Source organism: Dipteris shenzhenensis, chromosome 26 (assembly GCF_047967505.1).
Source record: "Dipteris shenzhenensis isolate YYH24624 ecotype China chromosome 26, Dip_SZ_1.0, whole genome shotgun sequence".
Lineage (NCBI taxonomy): Eukaryota > Viridiplantae > Streptophyta > Polypodiopsida > Gleicheniales > Dipteridaceae > Dipteris > Dipteris shenzhenensis.
The window spans coordinates 37069905-37091356 of NC_141621.1; the positions used below are offsets into that span (position 1 = coordinate 37069905).

At 41.0% G+C, this 21452-nt stretch overlaps 1 protein-coding gene across 1 annotated transcript in view; it reads right to left on the reverse strand.

Moving 5' to 3' along the window:
- Window positions 1-15802: 15802 nt before the first annotated feature.
- Window positions 15803-21452, reverse strand: part of ASG3 (SNF2 domain-containing protein / helicase domain-containing protein) — a 125253-nt gene continuing 119603 nt past the window's right edge. Inside the window, exon 15 of the mRNA XM_087397638.1 lies at window positions 15803-15921. Coding sequence (XP_087253764.1) covers window positions 15803-15921 — 119 coding nt within the window. The remainder of the gene's footprint in view (window positions 15922-21452) is intronic.

Consider the following 21452-nt stretch of genomic DNA (forward strand, 5'->3'; position numbering starts at 1 on the left):
ACCTTGTATCCTTCCATCCCCCCTCAAAAGATGCCTTATAATCTAAGGTTTGGGCTAATTACATCACAAGTATTGAGTGCGAGGTACATTCGGAGGTTACCTCTAGCCTAATAGAGCAATAAGGAGAAGGCAATGATGCAAGTGCGATGATAAAAAAACAACCCTTGGCTCCACTTTCATGCTGCATGAGCTAGATTCAAGAGTCCTAGTCCTTTAAGTTGTGATTGGGGCAACAGGTGAACTGGAGGCAGTGGAGACAATTCTTTATCAAGAGAATATTGTCATGGGCACCCAAGAAGAATCTACTATAGATGTGACACCTATATAGATAGGAGGAGAAATCCACTCCTCAGCACCACCCAAAGATGTGGTTATTACAAGTTTTTAGATTGAATAGGAGCCCATAAGAGTGGATGCCAATTCCTTGCCCATAGGTGACACGAAGGCTATTGAAAAATCATCCATCTTCAAGTGTAATTGTGCCTCTTATGAGAAAGAAATTGAGCTTAGCCTCCTCTTAGAGAGCCTCATAGAATGGAGCATCAAATCAACCCGACTACCCCTTTTGCCATTCTGTAGCCTCATGGTTAGTGAGAGAGTATGTAATATGGAGGATGTGGCATATGTATCTGATCTCACAGACAAGTTTCTACAGACAAGATACATTCCTACTATGGGAATGTTCATAGTTTGTGATCATCTTCCCGACCAGGAGCTTGTTTTAGTTTTAGAGGAGGAGGAGCAACTATGACATAGGATGACATGGGGTCAGGTAATGTAGAGTTTGATATTGAGTTGGGAAACTTAGAGAAGTGGTCATACCGACAAGGTAGAAAGCTCCATGTACTTGATGGAAACCATTGCTTGCATGCATGGATGGGAGTTTTGCAACAGTGTAAGTGTAGAATTCTTTGATTTGATTTAAACCATTTCATATTTCATAGAGTCCTTACATAGCATAGATTGCTACATAGATCCTCACATTGACTTGTCATTCTATACACCAGTAAAGTGTTAAATGTTGAAGTTTGAAGCATAAGAGGAGGTAGAGGTGTTGATGGTACTTAGTGGAATCAGTGTGTGAGTGTCTCCCAACATTTTAAAAGTTAGTTTGTGATCATCTTCCCGACCAGGAGCCTGTTTTAGTTTTAGAGGAGGAGGAGCAACTATGACATAGGATGACATGGGGTTAGGTAATGTAGAGTTTGATATTGAGTTGGGAAACTTAGAGAAGTGGTCATATTGGCAAGGTAGAAAGCTCCATGTACTTGATGGAAACCATTGCTTGCATGCATGGATGGGAGATTTGCAACAGTGTAAGTGTAGAATTCTTTGATTTGATTTAAACCATTTCATTTTTCATAGAGTCCTTACATAGCATAGATTGCTACATAGATCCTCACGTTGACTTGTCATTCTATGCACCAGCATTTGAAGCATGAGAGGAGGTAGAGGTGTTGATGGTACTCAATGGAATTAGTGTGAATGCCTCTCAACATTTTAAAAGTTAGATAAAGCTTGAATTTTTCATGTGCTCTAATCTTGTGTTGGTCTATCTAAGTTGACAAAAGTGACAGTGTCTCACACTCTCGGTGCGAAAGTGGTTTAAACCCAAAAGTTGGGCCAGGCTTTGTTTGAGTCTCTAGTGCAATACCTTCTAGACGAGGATAGAGAATTTTGGGAGCACGAGAAGAAGAGGGAGAGTAGAGCCCCTAACACATGGTATAATGCGCCCATGAGACATCAGCCATAGTAGGGGCACATGTAGTATAAGAATGCATAATGATTCAGAGAATATGCACCCATCTCATCTAGAAGAATGAGCTTCAGACCTCCCACAACATGGACACTCAACAAGCAATGACCATTCACACCATTGATGCCTATAGGTACAATGCTTGTCGCACGCTACCCTTGCCCTAAGAGATTCCTGTCTAGACCATGGCCGTTCACAAGTAGCAGCACCGTTCATCGATGTCGCCATTGATGGGAAAACCCTATTGCCCTCACCAATGGCCTCCTCATGGTCCTCTGAGCTAGATTATTTGTTATTATTGTGATGTGCTTGGCAGCCAAAAGAGCGAGTACAAGGTGCTCAAGAAACACCAGGCAGAAAGAGCTACATTGCATGCCCACATTCTCGTGGTTATGCCTGTGACACCCTAGATTCACAATGTATAGACCGTTGAGCTCAATGAGTTGAAAGCGACAACTATTCACACTAGTGCCATCACTGATGTGGTGACAAGGGCCATGAAGATTCTACTAGGTCTCACGTTGTTATTTGGCCGACTAGACAAGAAGATCAAGGAGCCAATGAATTGTCAAGAACAAGCAGATGTTCGTGACAAAGTGATGGAGTAGGTGCAGGACTTGCAACCTCCAATTCGTCCAATGCCTAGTGTGAAGGTTCTGATGGAAACGATCGAAAGTAAAGGATGAAATCTCCTAGATCGGGTTGAGTGTGCACCATAAAGTGCCAAAAATACCTAGTAAGTGTGAGTAGGCATCGTCTGAGGTTGAATTCGACATATGGAGTGCGTTGAAGGACTGTCTGTAAAGCAACTATTGGATCTGGTGCCAACCTACCGCTCTACCACCAGCTCGGTGTTTTGGCCGATCCGACCGTACCAGTTTAGCCAGTGTGTGTTGTAGGATCATCCGAAACTAGTATGATGGTGTGTGCTACCTAGCTAGAACTACCAAGGGTGCAATTGAAACCACCTATTTATGATGAGAATGTGACAGAGATCACATTGACACTGAAGGGCCAAGCGATTCTGGGTGCATTACTCGATGGTAGTTCATGGGTCAATATAATATCCGATGATATGTGTCAACAATTGGGACTCTTTGGATTGGAGCCAATGCCATTTGCGGTAAGGATGGTATATCAATAGTGTGTACAACTAATAGGCCTCCTTTGCAGTGTTTTGATCATAGTGGTGAACCTAACATTTGTGGTTGCCATAGTCATCCTTCGTATGCAAGACATCAGCAGTGCCTTCCTAATATTGTGTTAGTAGGCCATGGCTGCAGCAAAGCAGGTGCAAAACAAGATTGTCATTACACAATCTGATAGAGCAAGAAGAAGGTAAAGTTATCCATAAAAGCCCAAAGGCCGATTCACATAATGCATTCACCCATTGGTGGCTGTAGCAGTCAACATGATGAAAGGACTTGATGATGATGAAGAGGTGGAATTCCTTCGGAACAACCTTGATATCGTGACTCTTTTCGAGGTGGACTTAGTCTCCATCCTCAACAAGTAGCATTTTGCTTAGTAAGGACCACCACTAGATAATGATCTATTGGTCGAATATGATCTGAACTCTTTTCGAGGTGGACTTAGTCTCCATCCTCGATAAGTATCACTTTGCTCAGTAAGGACCGCTGCCACTAGAGGATGATCTACTAGTCAAGGATGATCCGAACCCTTTAGCGGAAGTAGTTGATGATACCCTAGCCAATATCCTAGAGCTCATTCAGGCCAAATAGGATTTTGAAAGGGAGTTGCAGCACTTGAAATGAGTGACAAAAGATGCCTTGATGGACTTGAACCTCGGCATGGAGAAGGACCCACAAATGGTCTAGGTTAGTACCAAACTATTCAAAGTTTTGAATAAAACTAAAAGATCTCCTTGAAACATTTATCGATGTCTTCGATGGAGTTGCACAGATGTGAGGGGGATATACCCTCAATTTTCCCAGCATAGAATTGTCCCGAAGGCCAAGGTAAAACTAATCTGACAACAGTGTTAACAGATGAACCCAAATTATGCAAAACGGTTTAAAGAAGAGATCGATAAACTCTTGCAAGTGGGATTCATTTACGCAATTGATCATGCAATCTGGATCTCCCCAATCATAATATAAAAAGTTGCGATTGTGTGTACATTACCGCAAGCTCAACATCGATCCTTTCCCTTTTCCTTTTATGGATTCCATGTTGGACGCTGTTGCTAGCCACAAGATGTATTCATTCCTCCTTGATGGGTTCAATGGATACAATCATGTCTAGATGGTAGATGAAGACTAGAAAAAGATGACATTTATCACTGAGGGGAGTCTTTGCTTCCAACCTCATGACATTCGGCCTCAAGAACGCACCATCGACATTCCAAATCTTGGTCCAAGAAGTATTTGATGAATATCTCAATTCCTTCATGAGGATATTCTTATATGACTTAAGTATCTTCGGGAAGCAGAGCCTGCATATCGGCCACCTTCGAATGTGCCTTGCCAAATGCCGTGTTGTGCAACTATTCCTTAACTTAGCAAAGTGTGCGTAGTCAAGATCAGACATTTGCTTGGCCACATCATCTCGAAGGACGGCATTGCCTTGTATCCAGATAAGATTGAGTGCATCTACAAGGCAAAATGACCCGCCGACGAGCAAGTAGTTAGCCAGTTTCCTTGGCCAAGTGCGACGGCATAGCTGTCGATACCTTGCTGATGTGGCTACCCCTCTCAATGTGCTCCTCAACACCAAACTGCTCATATGGACATAGGATTGCGATCGAGATTTTTCATTCCTCAAGCTCTTGCTAGCCAAAGCCGCAATCATTCAACCACTTGATTGGAAGCTTCCATTCCATGGCTTTGTCGATGCCTCCGACACAACTATTGGTGTAGCCTTAATGCAAGGAATGACAAAGAATCGGTACCGTCCAATGTACTACACAAGCTGTCAATTGTTGAAGCCCGAGAAGAACTATTCGATGACGATGGAGAAGGAATCTCTCAGAATGAATTACTCTATTAAGAACTTCCGGTATTACTTGCTTAAAAACCCTTCCTCTTCCACGTGGATCATTTGGCACTATTATTTCTCATTAGCAAGCCTAAGTTGGCAGGTAAACTTTCCTTGTGGTCAAATCTCCTTGGAAATGTTCACCTGATGGACTCGAGTGAGCATCTTGTAGAAGTATTGCTTGCTCGTGTGGCAAAACCCATCGAGAAAGAACACCATCTCTACATTGGAGATAAAGGTACCCAACAATTAAAGCCTTCAAGGCTAATTTCTTATGCTTATCATGAGGCATATTGTCAACAAATATGCCTTTACAGATAAATAATCCATCAACTCAGCATATATAAGGTCATAGTAATAAATTATAAATATCCAATTAACTTCCCTTTTAAAATCTTAGTCCTATTCTCTTTGAAATTCTTTCAATCTGCAATATACTTTAAATTTCTTAATTTTATTTTATGGTTTTTCTTGTTATATCTTGTTATATTAAATATGCTTTTCTTGTTATATCTTAATTGTATTTTATGGTTTTTTGAACCTCACGACTAATTGACTCTACTAAATCACCTTAATAATATAGGTATTGTGTTTTCCACTAGTTTTGTTGAAAAAATATAAACACAAATAAAGTTTAGTTTCCTCTTTCTCACTGTATCTAAGGCCACCTATCTTGTATGCTTGGTTGTGATTGCTTGTTATTAGTCATTGCTTAGTAACAACTTCTCAAGTATGTTTGTGGGTTTGTGTATTGTGGTTTGTGCATTGGGTGTGGTGTGGGTGTGCTAGTGGTGCTATATGCTTGGTTGTGCCTGTTTGCTTTCGATTGCTTTCGATTGGTGCCTGGTTGCTTGTTCTAACTATAGTTTTGTGTATGTGCATATATGTGTAGTGTGTGCACGTGTTTGCTTATGTTGGGGCATGTAATTCTTTCATTTTGTGCATTGCATAAGTGCATAGGTTATGTAGGAATTATGGTTTTTGTTTAGCTACATGGCTTTGCATGGGTGTGTGTATAACATTATGTGTGTGTATGTGTGTGTGTGTGTGTTTGTTAGCAATGCCTCCATGGAGGGAGCGTTGTAGTGCAGGATTGAAACTCCTTTTGTGAATTTCGAGGTGTAAATTTTAAAAAATTAAGTTGTGTTTTTCAAATAGATCTTCCTACAAGAATTGCATTTTAATAGCCCAACACCCTTTCAAAAAATGTTTGCTTTCTCTTTTACATCCAAAGGTGCTTGCTTTACCCTATAGTAGGAGGCAATGCCCATGCGCACTTGTGTACTCTTGTTTCTATTGCTAGTTGTGTGCATTTGCTACTTGGTTGCATGTTGTGTGTGTTAAAGATAGTGTAAATTGCACTATCCACATAGGGCATAAGGGCAAACCCTAAATCTAACCCTAAGGGGTTCACATGTATATCTTCATGTTCATTGTCAATACACTTAGTGCACAGGTAGCTATATCATGTGCACTCCTCTCTCTCTCTCCCTCTCTCTCATTTCCGTCATCATGGTATCAAAGCCAATGGTGTTCCACTCCCTTCATGAGTGTCAAGCCCTCCTTGCGTGAGGCATCTTCCATTGAGAGAGATTTCTGTCGAGAGAGAGTCAAGCCCTTGCTCTGTCAAGGCACAAGCTCTTGTTCCGTCAAGGCAACAAGCCCTCTTTCATGAGGCATCTTCATCTCTCAGCTAGCTCTCATCGTAGAGCCCCTTCTCCTCTCCATTTTGGATCTAAAATCTCTCCATTCCGCTTTATGGAGGTCAAGTTATGGTGTTCTGAAACTTCATAGATTTCTTTGAGAGATTTGTAAGGTTTTGTGAGAGAGAAAGGTTCTGGTTCAAGGTTCTCTGGTCCTGTGTTTTAGCTACAACCAGTAGAGGGCAGCGAAGATCTCTCACAACCAGTGAGCTTCAAAGCCTTCCAAAGGCGACCGAGTAGCGCAACTATTTCCATGCTCAACTGCTCAAGCGCCTCTGCCCATTCAAGCTTCAACAACTCAGCTCCAACCCCAACGACTCTCCATCCTCCTGGTCACGGGCTACTCCAAGGGCCACTATGGCCTCCAAGCTCTAGCGAGCCTGGTCTACTCCAAAGGCTAGTCTCCATGGTCAACTCGGTCAACTAAGCCTCACAGGCGACAAGAAACAGCCAAGCACAGCTCCTATGGCCCAACCGAGCTTCTATAGCCGCATCACTGCCAAGCTTCTCCAATAAACGGACTGAGCACCCATGCAAAGCAGCCCACCAGTCGACTCTCTGGCAAATTCTAAGAGCCGCTTCCAACAACAAGAGCGCAGCGAGCTCCCCTGGCCAAAAGGTTGCCTCAGTAGAAACGTCCTCCTCTAACTCGAAAGCCCGCAAGCTTCTGCACCCAACGCCACACTCAACTCGACTCCTCACAGCTACAACTAGGCGACTACAGCAGCGCTCAATAGACCCAAATGACACGGCGCCCATGCTTCAGTAACTTCTCATATGGCTCTACAACCCAGCTTCCTCGACTCCCTACCTCATTTAATTGACACAGCTTGTAGCTTGGTGCTCCAATGACTTCAACGAGACCCGCCTACACACCATGCTTTGCAACAAAAACGACCTATGCTCGGTGGCTCCTCAAAATCTTCTCAACGGAGAAGACGACGGACATTGGTCCATTGACAGAATCTTACAAAGCTTCTGTTGGCATCTTCATGATTTCGGCCCACCTTATCCTGACCCACGGCTAGGGTTGGCTTAGAATCTGCCATGTGGCAGATTACGTAAGATTGCCATGTGGCATGTAAGGTTCAACCTGTGTTAGGTCCTTGTGACCCTGGGTTTGAACAGTGGTCAGAGTTTGGTTTGGTTCAATTAACCATGAGTGAGGAGGGGTAGTTACTTTTATGCCACATGGCAGTCTGGAGCATACAGGTTTGACAGGTTACCATACCTTGTCAGTTTTACAGGCCTCTTCTTCAACAGAGCAATGTATCACACCTGCACCTTCGGCCCTAGATTTTCAGCCCTTGGATCACTCTGTCCACATCGACTATGCGGTCTTCTTCGACACCGCATCATTTGGCAGAGATTATACGTCTACTGCAGCATACCTTGCACATTGCTGTCAGTTCTTTTGGGTTGGTGACACTCTCATATGTCACAACCTACTAGATTGTTTCTCCATAGCTACATCGACTAGCCTCACATCCGGATGCCTCTTCTTCAGAGCAGCTGACAGTCCACGATGACTCATGACATGTTCAGCTTTGACATGTTTAGTACGCAGCCATACATGCAGACATTCACGCAGTCATCTTTTGATCGACTAGTCTTTGATCCAGGTGGACTTGACTTTCTCCATATTTCCTTCCTCTTCCTTTTGGCCTATCTTCTGGGTTTTATTCCCAAAGGCGAAGGACGACCCACAACTTAAGAGGAGGAAATCCACGATATGTACAGGATCGTAAGTTGTACTCATTGTACATGCTTCCGCTTCGTAGTCACTGTGCTCACATACGCACATACTACTCTGATTTCTTTTCAGTTTTGGATGCTAGCATACGCACCAAACAAAATCCACAAAAAGGTCTTGTGCATGCACCCTCTACTTACCCAGTGCAATTTAAGAGGGGGTGTTAAAGATAGTGTAAATTGCACTATCCACATAGGGCATAGGGGCAAACCCTACCCTAACTCTAAGGGGTTCACATGTATATCTTCATGTTCATTGTCAATACACTTAGTGTACAGGTAGCTATATCGTGTGCACTCCTCTCTCTCTCTCTGCCTCTCTCTCATTTCCGTCATCAGTGTGTGCTATTCTTTTTGTGTGTGTGAACAAATCCATCCATTATTCAAAGTGCTAGTGCAATTCTTGAGAGAAACATTCCAAAATCGATTATCCTATCTATTCATGTGATGATATCTTAAACTTGTTATACATTATAAAATTATAATGTGATAGTGAATAGAACTCGTTATTATAGGTTTGGCCTTGTAGTAAAGCCTTGGAGATATTATGGTATCTTATGTGTTTAATAGATTTTCATACTTTAAAGTTTCACTTATGTGGAAAGTTTATGTGTTTATCTAAAACTTATTTCCGTCTCTATAGATAAAATTAAATACTATATATGACCAAATGCTTATGTGAAATACTTATGCTTGTGAAGATTCTACACTTTTGACATATACATTTTATGACAACATACTATCTCTCGGAACCCTTTCATAATTTCCTCATACTTTAAAATAGTGTTTCTCCTTCACTCATTGTCTACTCTGGACATCAAGAAGAAATAGCTAAGATCTATCTTCTAATCATAACCTAACTTATTATTGTTTGTGTTAGATGGTACATGTATCAATCACCTCCTTGATTTCATCAATCATAGAGTATTTCTTTAGAAATTTAAATTTGATGTCCATTCATTTATTCTAAAAAGCCTCTTTGCCACACCTATGATTTGGAGATTCACTTTTTGAACATCTATGTGACAATGCCTTTTCTCAATAAATACCAAAATTTTGTTGGGCATTTCTGAATTGCTTGCATTTGGATACTTTTCATTGCTTTTCTAAACCACTAAAAAACTCTTTGCCACACCTATGATTTGGAAATTCACTTTTACATCATTTATGTGACAATGCCTTTTCTCAATAAACAACAAAATTTTGTTGAGCATTTCTTATATGCTTGCATTTGGATACTTCTCATTGCTTTTCTAAACCACTTGTCTCTCTCTGTCTCTGTCTCTCTCTCTCAAAACACTAAAATCTTGTTGGGCATTTCTTAATTGCTTGTATTTGGATACTTCGCATTGCTTTTCTAAACCGCTAGCATCTACTTTCAAGGATCTCTCTCTCTCTCTCTCTCTCTCTCTAAAAACACCAAAATCTTGTTGGGCATTTCTTAATTGCTTGTGTTTGGATACTTCTCATTGCTTTCCTAAACCACTAGCAGCTAGTTTCAAGGATCTCTCTCTCTCTCTCTCTCTCTCTCTCTTTCAGATGGATACACACTTGAGATATGCAAGAGATTAAGAAAAGGACCATTTTGCATTAGAAATCCCTATGTATTGTGAGATCCGTGGATTGCATCACTATCCTTTTTATAACAGTTTCAGCCCACTTAGAGAGTTTTTTGGCAAACTTGATTAATGACGCGTGTTTTTCTTCCTTCTCGAGGCCTAGAGAGACACAGAGCACAATAGGTTCCTCAAAGCATAATAAAGGACGATCATGGAATTTAGCTTTGGCGATCCAAGCCTAGTCAAAGGATGATCATGGAATTTTTTTTTGGTGATCCGGGTGGCATCAGGGGGCTAGACACAGCAAAGAGCCGACGTGCACAACTCAACAAACTTGACCTTAGGAAGACACATATTAGGACTACATATGTCTCTTCTCTTCTATTTGACAGGATGAGACAAACCACAGGAGTGACGGTGCCACTTGTTAGACGATGAGCTTCCTTTGGGATGCTACAAAGGAGGAGGGAGGGACTCGGCCAGCCTCGACATGTTGATCCCTTTAGTGTTTTGTAGACAATAATAAACTCTCTCTCTCTCTCTCTCTCTCTCTCTCTCTCTCTCTCATACACACACACACACATGCGTATAGATATGTAAAAACATATAAACATAAATAAATAAATATGAAACAACTTGCATTTTCTATGTATAAAATAAAATATATAATATAAGATTGGAATAAATTGTAGGTATTAGGGTGATGGTCAAATCCTTTGATATCATTTGTCCCATTTCAAATCCTTTGATAATATTTGTCACGTTTGGTATAAATGAGGGATGAAACTACTTATCCATGTCAACTTTTCTTGCATAAATTTGAAAGTTTCTAGCTTGTTGGTATGTGTTCCCTCACTTTAGAGTCTCTTTTTTGAGAGGCCTACAATCCACCTTAGTTTCACATTCCCTCCACGTGGACCTTTAGTTTTGAATGGAGCAAGCTAATGTCTTAACTTCAAGAAAAAAAGCACATGAGACAAAGTTGGATGTCATTGTACATAAAGATTTTGAACCACCTCATGATGTGGAGAGAAGGTTCCCTGGTGCTACTGCATTAGTCATTTAGGCCTCCAAGTCTAAATGGAGCTAGCCAATATTTCAACTTCAAGAACAAGGCACATGAGACAAAGTTGCATATAATTGTACATAAAGATATCATGCCATAATAGGGAAAAATCCCCCTAGTGCTACTACAATAATCATTTGTTATTATTACTTGACTTTGAGCTAAAGCTTAATCTCTTATCAATAAACTTGCCATGGGATGGTTTAGGTCATTTTTGTGCAAACCATTTATTTTTGCAAGGGTTTTCAAGAGCCATAATTGTAGGCTATTGCTCCTTATAAGGGTGCATGCCTTGTGAATTTTCGTAGCCATGCCTACTATTGAGGGAGCAAAATCTAAGGGAACTCTAACACTTGAGCCATGCCTACTATTGAGTGCATTGTGGACTTTGATAAGGACTTAGAAACTTTGTGATGTCTTTACGTCAGCCACTTACATTGTCTATTCCTTTACTACTAGAACTTGAGATTGTGGCTCCTTGGTTAAACAAGGGAAACTTTATTTCTCAAGGCACTATGGCATTATTCAGATACAATGCACCATCCCTACTGCATGACAATTGACTTGCATTCCTTGACTTCAAAATCAAGGGATCCCAATAAATCTGGTTTTGTGATTGGTATATTACACCAGATAATTGTTGTGTAGCAACAACCATTCAATCATGGATAGATAATTCTTTAAACTACAAAATACAAAACATACATTTGCAGGCAACCTTCGAGTTGATTATCTTCCCTAATAAGGAAGGGGCAACACATAATTCTTTATACTACAAAATATAAAACTTACATTTGTGGGCAAGCTTCGAGTTTATTATCTTCCCCAGTAAGGAAGGGGCAACACCTTAATGTAGCCTTGTATTAATATGGACTGTTTTGTCTCCATAAACCCTATCAGAGTCTAGCAAATCAATGCATTCTCGTAGGCTTTAATGGAATTGTTTGTACCCCCCAAACCTTGCCTCATTAGGACCACCATTGGTTCAAACATGCATGGCTTCTCAATTCCAATCCATTAGCATCCATAAAATCCTCACACGTAATTACCTAAAAGCTGTGTGGAACTTAGATGCACCCTACTACAAGGAGGAGATGTGGGACACAATCCATCAAATTTAGAGCTTCCAAAGATTATCTTTGGAGGGATGAGCCTCCTGGACCACAAAGCCTATTCGAAGGAACATTCGTGGTTGCAAGGACCAAATGCTTAGACACTATAAAGATCTCTAAGCGCAAGTATCAACACTTAGTTGGGACTCAATCGTAGCATGATCGATGGTCCATCATAAAGGAGATGCAAGCACACCCTCATTATCTATATGCATGATTCATATGCATAATTAAATTGAAACCCCAAAAACAACATGGATAGAATAAAAGACTAATTTATTCAATTGAACACATCACAATACATATAACGAACATTACTAAGTGTAGCCATCATATATAACAATAATGACCCTCAATCTTCTATGTGATTAGCTTTGACAAACCCTCATAATCTCATATACTCACCTTCTATTAAAAGGCCATCTACTATTGCCATCAAGGTCTCAAATATACTATTTTGCTACATTAAACACCCCTTGTTAAACTGAGTAGGGAGAGGACAAACAAACAAATTAGGAGCATTTGTGATCTTGTATGTCATAATATTACCCTCCATGTATCCAAACCAAAATCAGTCATCGACCATATGAGAATTCACAGTACAAGAAGTCACAAAATACACTCTCAAAGTCAAAAGTGTAACCCACAAACATCTAACAAGCAAACAATGATTAACTTCTAAGTAATAAACTTATGCAACTACACCTTACGCACTCTAGAAGTTCTTAATACAAAGCATTAGAACTTAGTTTAACCCTTTCACATTCCCCTTCTACCACTAAACTTGAAATTTATGTACCTTTTTATAGAACATAGCACAATAAGATTCACCAACTACACCATTCTTTTTGTACCAAACCTTTTCAATAGGGCATTCATGCCATACTATGGTCTTCTTGGTCTTCAACCTATTCAATGATTGATCTTCAAATTCACTAGTTTCTTCACTAAGTGTGCTTGTTAGAGAGCTTCTTTGTACCATCATTCTTGATCTAGCAAGATGCCAATAACTTCATCCAAACCCTTAGATAGAAAAAACCAAAGTGTAGATGCAATTGGTAAGGTATGATGAACACTAGCCAATAAGGCACACATAGCATCCTCATCTTTAATAGTTGCATTCAAGTTTGATAATGGGCACATTATACATTTAAGCTTTACCACATGCTCTAATAGGTTGATTCCTTGGTTGAACCTTAGTGCATAAAGTTATTACTTCAATTTTATGCTTCCAAATATCTTCTCAAGGTCATCCCACATGTCATGACCCTCCTTACCCAATTCCAGATGAATAATTAAGGATGTAGCTTGCCCCATGATTCCATCTGCATGTTTCTTGTATGCATTCCACCTTGCTCGTTTCTCCATATGAGACCAAAGACTTATATCTGTTCCAACTTAGTTAAAGCACACTCAATGTTCAATCAAACAAGAGCACATCTCTAGTTGCAATTTGTGCTAGGCTCTACATCCAACCGATTGAGAACTTTGCACCATTCATCCTTCCAAACCGTATGCTCTAATACCAATGATAAGTAATGAGCAGTCACACAACACTCTATATGTGTAGATGCATGATGGGATTGAATAGAAAAAATGCACTCACAAATGGGAATCTACACCTTGAACAACGTAAAAGAGAGAACTATTAGGGATTCTCTCTTTTACTTCCAATCGATAAGACAATACATATATTGCGCACTGTTGAGTGTAGCATATAATGCAAGACAATCAACTACTCTACATGAGCTCCAAGTTGCCTCCAACCTGGAGCTACAAACTCATCAAAAGGCTCCACGCACTATCAAGAAGGTGGTTTATTATTGTATTGTGAAGTCTAAAAACACATGTGGTGATTCCTATTTATGCATGGCCGATAAGGCCTCCACCATATTGGTTTGCCTTCTTCAAGGAGAAACAACTAGCATTATCCTTGTTCAATTAGAAAGCCTACATGGCTAGAGAGCTGTGTGATGCACACTAGGCCTTTCTCTCTTCTCAAGCTTTATTCGACACAATATGAAGACTAGATTAATGGGCAACTTTCCCACATTATACAGTAGGTCAACAGACTCAATTACAAAAGCTAAGAGATGAGGGTCAAATGCACATTAGAGGTCACCACAACTGTAAATAGTCACCTCATTCACACAAAGACCTCCACATCCTAGCTTGAAATTAGAGCCCTAGTCCCCATGCGATCATATTCAAATGTTCTCTTGTAACATTAAAACCCCTAAAGCGATAAGACTAAGCAATCCTCCCTCTCATGAGTCTTTTATGTTCCCATCATGAAAAAAGGTTTTGCCTATGATCCAAAGTCTAATAAAGACTCCAAGGTACTTACAACATGACAAGGACTGGTTTGCCTATGGTTTGATGCCTAGTAAGGATTTGGAGATATATACAACATGGTTTGACTATGATCTAAAGCCTAACAAGGATTTAGTCATATTTACAAAACTACACTTGTCCAAGGCCACCTCATATATTAGGGAGCACCTAGGGCAATAACCATTGGTGTGGCATGCAACACTCAAAGTTGCAAAGGGAGAGATACTCCGGATCAATAAGCACATTTGATGGGTGAAATGGGACAATGACTTTGAGACTTTCGAGCCTCTCCCAACTATGTGAAGCTATTGTTTGGATTCTTTAATTGATGATCCTAGTGGGAGGGGATTGGATCATCAAAGAACACCCCTTGCAAATTGACATAGACAGTTCTCAGAAAGGAGTTTCTTGAGTGATAGCCACAACAAGCACTTGATGTTTTCATGATCCAAAATGTCAACGTCTACTAATAGAGTTTGAGCCACAACATTTCCACAGAGCTGACATCTCCCTAGAGGAGATACCCTAATAGAGGGTGGCGGGAATTGATAGACATGGAAAGTACTACCACCATGATAATCTGCAGAAATTTTGGAGCATTTTGGTGAAAAAATGACTTGGACATTAACGAAAATGTAATTTAAGACTGCCACACGTGGAGAAGTATGTAAAGACAAAAATAAAAGGCTGAAATCAAATATTCACTGAAGTTTATAAAAGGTAAGAATGCAGACTTAATTCTTTTAGATGAAGTGAATTTGATTACAAGCCTTCATATATTGAATTCGTTCTTTGCAGATTACTTTGCTGCAACTTGAAAGCCAAAAAGGGCAGCATCAGCGTTTGACAGTTGTTCCGTAAGGAATGGATTTTGACACTTCATATAGAAGAGGTGTTTGTCCTTGATGAATAAAAGCCATCACCTGCAGATTCAGTACTAACTTCGCATAAAGAGTGTAAAGTACAATTTGGCATTAGGGCAATCTCTTGCATTGGCAAATTGTTACGTGTTGATGTCTTTGTTGCTCAAATTACGTTCACACGAGCAGCCTCGCTATAGGACAAAACACCATAACCTTGTATAAGGCTGTACAAGTTGCTTCATTGAATTCAATTTTGAAAGAAATGGCTTGACACTATTTACATACATCGGATCCTCACCACTTTAATATCTACAATTCTTATATTGGCCAGACAGACTGTCGTTGGAGCAGAGGGTTTAATTTCACCTTTGTGATCCTTCAACCCTGGCATAAGCATGCCGTCCCAGCAGGACAATGCAGTACATGCATTGTGTCCTTCATATTTACTTTGTGATACTGTGAAAGGTATTTTTATTCTTTGCTGGGTCTCTTGTAGTAGTAGCTGCAACAATCGACAAGACATTAGAATTCAAATTTCCTACAAAATAAGCAATTCATTGATTTTGTTCAGCTTCTAGATTCACTGCAAAACAAGAAAATAACTCATTGCTAGAGACTTTTCTTTTCCAAATAGGAAAGCTCACTCAACTGGGTAAAAACTTACACAAAAATCTGTACAGCATAAGAGCTGGCAGTTTTATGCAGAAGCCGTTCTATTGCATACCACTCTTTTCGATCTTGTCCAGGTTGGGTACCAATTCGGGGCATGTGTACGGACGCTGCAACCACATCCAAGATGCAATTCAAAAGCTGTGTGAAAAAGGTCAAACACTGCAGAGAGTACAGCATACAAACATCCAAGAACTTATTGAGATGTCAGCATTCAGTTATGCAGAGTGCTCTTGCGCGCGCGCGCACACACAGCTACATACATGTATCTACACATCCCCGTGCACTCTTTTTTTGTTGTTGGTGAAATCCATTTGTATTATATTACAAGATACCATGAAACTATCCCCCCAAAGAAGAGGGGACTAGGAGTTACAAGCTCGAAAGATCTCATTATGGAAAAAAAAAGCAGGATAATCTAGATCCCGTGCATGTAGGCAGTCAAAGAATGAAAGAAGTCACTAAACCCCCGCGCGCACACAGCTACATACATATATGAACGCACCCTGACCCATGCACACAAATGCGTGCGTGCGTGTGTGTGTGTGTGTGTGATGGGGTGATCTCAAGAACACTCTTCTTCTAATGATCAATCATGCTTGGGCAGAACAATCTCTTCCCCCATCCTGGAAACATGGCCTAGTCAAATTGATTCCCAAGAAAAGGTTGTGTGAGACGATGGCTGATTGGCGGCCTATATCTTTCATGCCTGTTATTTACAAACTCATTGCTAAAATGATTGTCTTCAGGGTTCGCTTCTTTCTGCAAGCACGACTTCATCCTAGGCAGTATGGGTTTGTCCCCAGAAGGCAGATTACTGACAATATCTCCAATGCTTTGCTTGAGATTGAGTATGCCAAATATTCTAAACAAGATGTTCTCATTCTGCAAGTAGACATTGCGAAAGCATTTGATACTGTCCATTGGGATTTTCTCTCTCAGACTATGCATAAATTGGGATTTGGCCTCGGCTTGTCCATATCATCTACTGGCTCTATTCTCAGGCCACGGCGCAGTGCTTGCTTGGTGGTGGGTTGTCAAGAACCTGGACTATGACCCGCTCAGTGAGACAGGGTTGCCCTCTTAGTTCTTTACTATATGCCATTGCTAACCATCCGTTACTGTTGCATATGGACTATCTTGCAGATACAGGACAGCTTCATGGCTTGCAAATTCCAGGGGCACAGTCTTTTCTTGCATAGGCATATGCTGATGATTCATACTTTATGCCCAGGAATTCTCAAAGTGACCTTTCTCACTTGATGCATACACTGAATGACTTTGGCATAGCTGCTGGACTGCAAATCAATTTTCAGAAATCAAAACTTCTAGCTTTGAAAGAAGCTGATTGGCATGCACTTCTCTGGCCAGGCCACATTATCTCTTCCCACACTATTGTGAGGCATCTAGGCTACCCCATTGGCTGGAATATTACCCCGCAACAACAGCTCAAATGGGTGCTTCAAAAGATCAACAAGAAGCTGGAATACTGGCATTTGTCCACTTGGCCTCTACATGTTCGACTTCGGATAGTACAGTCCATCATTATGGCATATGTGCAATTTTATTTGCCTCTTCTTCCCTGGTCTTTCAAGCAAATCTCATAAAAAGGCTTTGCGACTACTACCTATGCAGTCTATTTGTTCACCCAAGACTCATGGGGGGCTGAATATTCTCAATCTCCAGGTTCATATGTTGGCAAGAAAGAGCACTATGATTGCTGATTTTTTTCAGCAAAAACAGCCATGGGCTATTATGTTAGCAGCTATGTGTGGAAACATGGCGTCCCATGCATATGGGCATTGGATTACAGATCACTGGGAAGTAGTCATGACCACATTTCAGGGGAAAATTCCTGGTTGCCCTGTTTCTACTGCTTTTATTCATGATTGGAAGAGAATTCTCTCATATGCAAAATGGACAGGTGCTTCTTCTCATCATGGTAATTATTTTCGCTTGGAAAGCATCCATTGGAGCAAGGTGTTTGAATTGCCTCTTGCTTTACAGGCACCTATTAAAGCATACTTGTATGCTTTCATTTCCACAAGCTTGCAGGACATTCTCCTTGGGTCTGCATCATAGGTCCATTTGGAGAATACTTTCAACTATGTTGCAGCCATTTGTTCCGGTTCCTCCACTGTTTGTACAGGACAGATTACTGGACTGGAATTTGACTTCCTTACCTCCTGCTACCCATACGCTCTCAATGCACAATCTGACCTCCTCGAAGGTCTACAGATTTCTTCTTCCACCGCCATGGATTGACAAGCATGCCAACACTCTTTGGAATTTGGATAGGCCTCTATCTTGGTGGCAATCACGACTCATGAAAATCTGGAAAGCCAAATTGCCATTGAAACAGAGGCTTTTCTTTTGGAGATGTATAGTGGGAGCTTTTTCCATTAGGGTGAAATTGGCAGCACACCGCATTGCTTCCCCTTCTTGCCCCCGTTGCTCTCATCACTGTGAGACAGTTCCTCACCTGTTATGGTCTTGCCCACACTCTCGCATATTGATCACTCATATTTCTCATTTGCTGCGGCTTCGGTTTCCCTCTATCAGATTTGGGAAACTCTTCTGGATGTTTGGATGCCTCTCATCTCTCCATTCCTCCTCTTCTTTCACTGGACTCGCTTTTGGGTACTATGGACCATTTGGACACAGAGACTACATTCTAGGATGGGTCAACAGTTTCCTCAGGCATATGTTTTCTTCAGGATGTCCCTCAAGCAATCCTTATATGACAGTTTTGCTGCAAGGGACTTGGATGCTACTAGCCTTGAAGTGTTCTCTACCTGTTTTTGAGTTTTTCCATTGGGCTCTCTTTTGGAGTCTAATGTCAGTGTGTGGGAGACTTCCCATCTTGTAAATTTATGAGAATATAAATACACTGGATTTTACCAAAAAAAAAAGTGTGTGTGTGTGTGTGTGATCTCTGTCTAGACGGCCACCTTTTGAGTTGTTCTTTACCTAGGTTCGCTATTGGGCACTCCAAACTCTCTAGAAAGCTAGAAACCATACAGTCTTTGGCGATCTAGTTTTCTCCTTTTGTTTTCTTCCGTCATTCCTTGCAGCAACAATCGCTTTTCGATTGTCTGCAAACTCACTGCATAGATCAGGATGTATATTTGAATTTTGTCTTACATGGACATTTTCGCTTGATGTACTATTTCAGCTTACCAGTTTTTTTCTGGATAACTCTCTTGTAATATAAAACACTCAAAGTTTTCACTAATTAAAAACAAAAGTGTGTGTGATCTCCACTTTGGAGACCGCCTCTTGTAACCTAAAAATACATGGATTTCACCAACAAAAAAAGATGGGAATTGCTTGTGTACTAAGAGTCTGCACTGGTCAAAGGTGTTTGATCGTCCCCTTGCTCCTTGTAGGAACCTAGACAATCTTATTTTATTTCATCCAAAGGGATTAGGTTGGTCGGTGATGTGCTTCATGCTGATGGTACTTTAATATCCTTTCCTTCCGCAGCTAGACAGCATGGACTAGGCATGCATTACCGACCCCTTTGGCACTATCTTTCTTTAATGCTTTATTACCAATACTCAAGTTGGAGCTTACTTATTGACTTACTGATTGGACTTTACATCGCCAAGTTTCTGCCACTCAACCCTTACGCCTCGCTGATATCTCCGAGGCCAGTTTATACAAGGTTTTGGTGCCTCCTCCTTGGATTTCACAGCGGGGAAAATAGCTTTGGTCTATGAATCGTAATGCCATATGTAAACGATTGCAGCAGCTTTGGTCCTGCAAACTCCCTCTTCACCAACAAGTTTTACTATGCGATTGATGCTTGGCGTTATTCCCTTTGGCCAGCTCTTGGCACGCAGACATATTGCTCTTGTTGTCTGCCATAGATGTCTCGCTCCAAGGGAATCTTTGCTCCATCTTTTCTGGTATTGTCTTGTGAATTTCTGTTTTCTCTCCAGTAGCGTCTCTGAGCCCGATTTCCTACTGCTTGCTTTGGCAATATTTTTTGGCTCTTCGGCATTCATCCTCAGAGGCCTGAGTTTGACCTTTTTTTCACATGGGTGCGATATAGGGGACTCTGGACTCTGTGGAAAGTCAGAAACCATAGTCTTTGGAGAGTCTTCTTGTCACCATTTGGTACTTCTCTCAAGAAATAAAGTATAATCTTTATTAGAGCTGACTTCGGTCAAAGAATGTTGGCTTTGGTTAACTAAGAAGAAGTTTTATTGTTTTACTTCTGCTTTGCATTGGCAAAAAAGAATTGTGGGAATTCCCACAAGGGACTAGTATTAGTCCAAGAACTAGGAATGCATGCATTTCGCCAACCTTTAATGGGTTGGAAGAGTGCTAAAAGGCTCAAAATGATGGAGCAATTGGCCACAAAGTAGGTCCCCCAAGGCATCAGAGGGATGACAAGCTGCTGCAATTAGGGTTTCCAGTATCCCCCAGTGCTCCAAAACTTGCTGCTAATTGTTTCAGGAGGCTAGGACCCTGCTGTGAATTTATCAAGAGGCCCAAAATCTGCGGCAATTTGACCCAAGGGTTCCAGATTTGACTGCAATCTGCTTATCAATCCTTTTAGTACCTGCGAAATTGTACCTGGAATGGTCTTTAAGTGCCTGGAGTTGATTTCAATTCTTCTTCCATGTTTCACTATTTCCGGATGTCGCTCAAGCAATCCCTTTATGATTGCCTCTTTGTTCGTCAGATAGATTACTTTGTATATTGTCTTACAAATCTTTTGATATTGTAATACAGGTCCTCTCTTTGGGGATTGCTTGACGGCGCGGTTAAAGGCTGTCCTTTTGTTTCCAAAACGTTCTTGGCTTGGAAGGATATTCTTTCTCATCTCAGCTGAGAAAGGCATCGTACATCAGTGCATGGTTCTACATACTCCTCAGCATAAGAAGAATAGGTGTCACTCATGGAGATGGTGAGATGCATGCTCAATGCCAAAGGAGGACTGCCACATAAGTTTCGGATGGAAGCGCTTATGTGCCCAGGTGATGACACCATATCAAGCATGGTCTGATAGAAAACCCGATGTGGGATATTTCCATACATGTGGATGTGTAGCTTATGCACATGTGCCCAAGGAATTAAGGGGGAAGCTTGATGATAAGGTAGAGACGTGCATATTTATCATACATCAGTGCATGGTTTGATATATCCTCAGCATAATGGAGTGGCTGAGCAGAAGAATAGGTCACTCATGGAGAGATGCATGTTTAAGGCCAAAGGACTGTCGCATAAGTTCTGGATGGAAGCGGTTATTTGCTCCAATCACATTTTGAATAGGTGTCCCACCAAAACACTTAAGGTGATGACATCATATCAAGCATGGTGTGACTGAAAACCCATGTGTATTGCCGCACATGTTAGTGACACTAGAGATGCTGAGGATGCTCACTGTTCTGAATCAGATTTGATCACTAAGCTACTTAAGATGGATGAACCTATTTGCTCTGATAATGCACGTGACAATTGCATTAGATGCAAGCTATGCAAGGAGAGAGAGACTCCATACCGAAAAACCACACTTCGGAGTTGGTGGACTAGCCTATGGGAAGAAAGGAATTGGTACTAAGAGGGTATCCAAGCTGAAATGCAAATCAGATAATTTTCTAGACAAGTATAAAGCCTGTCTTGTTGCAAA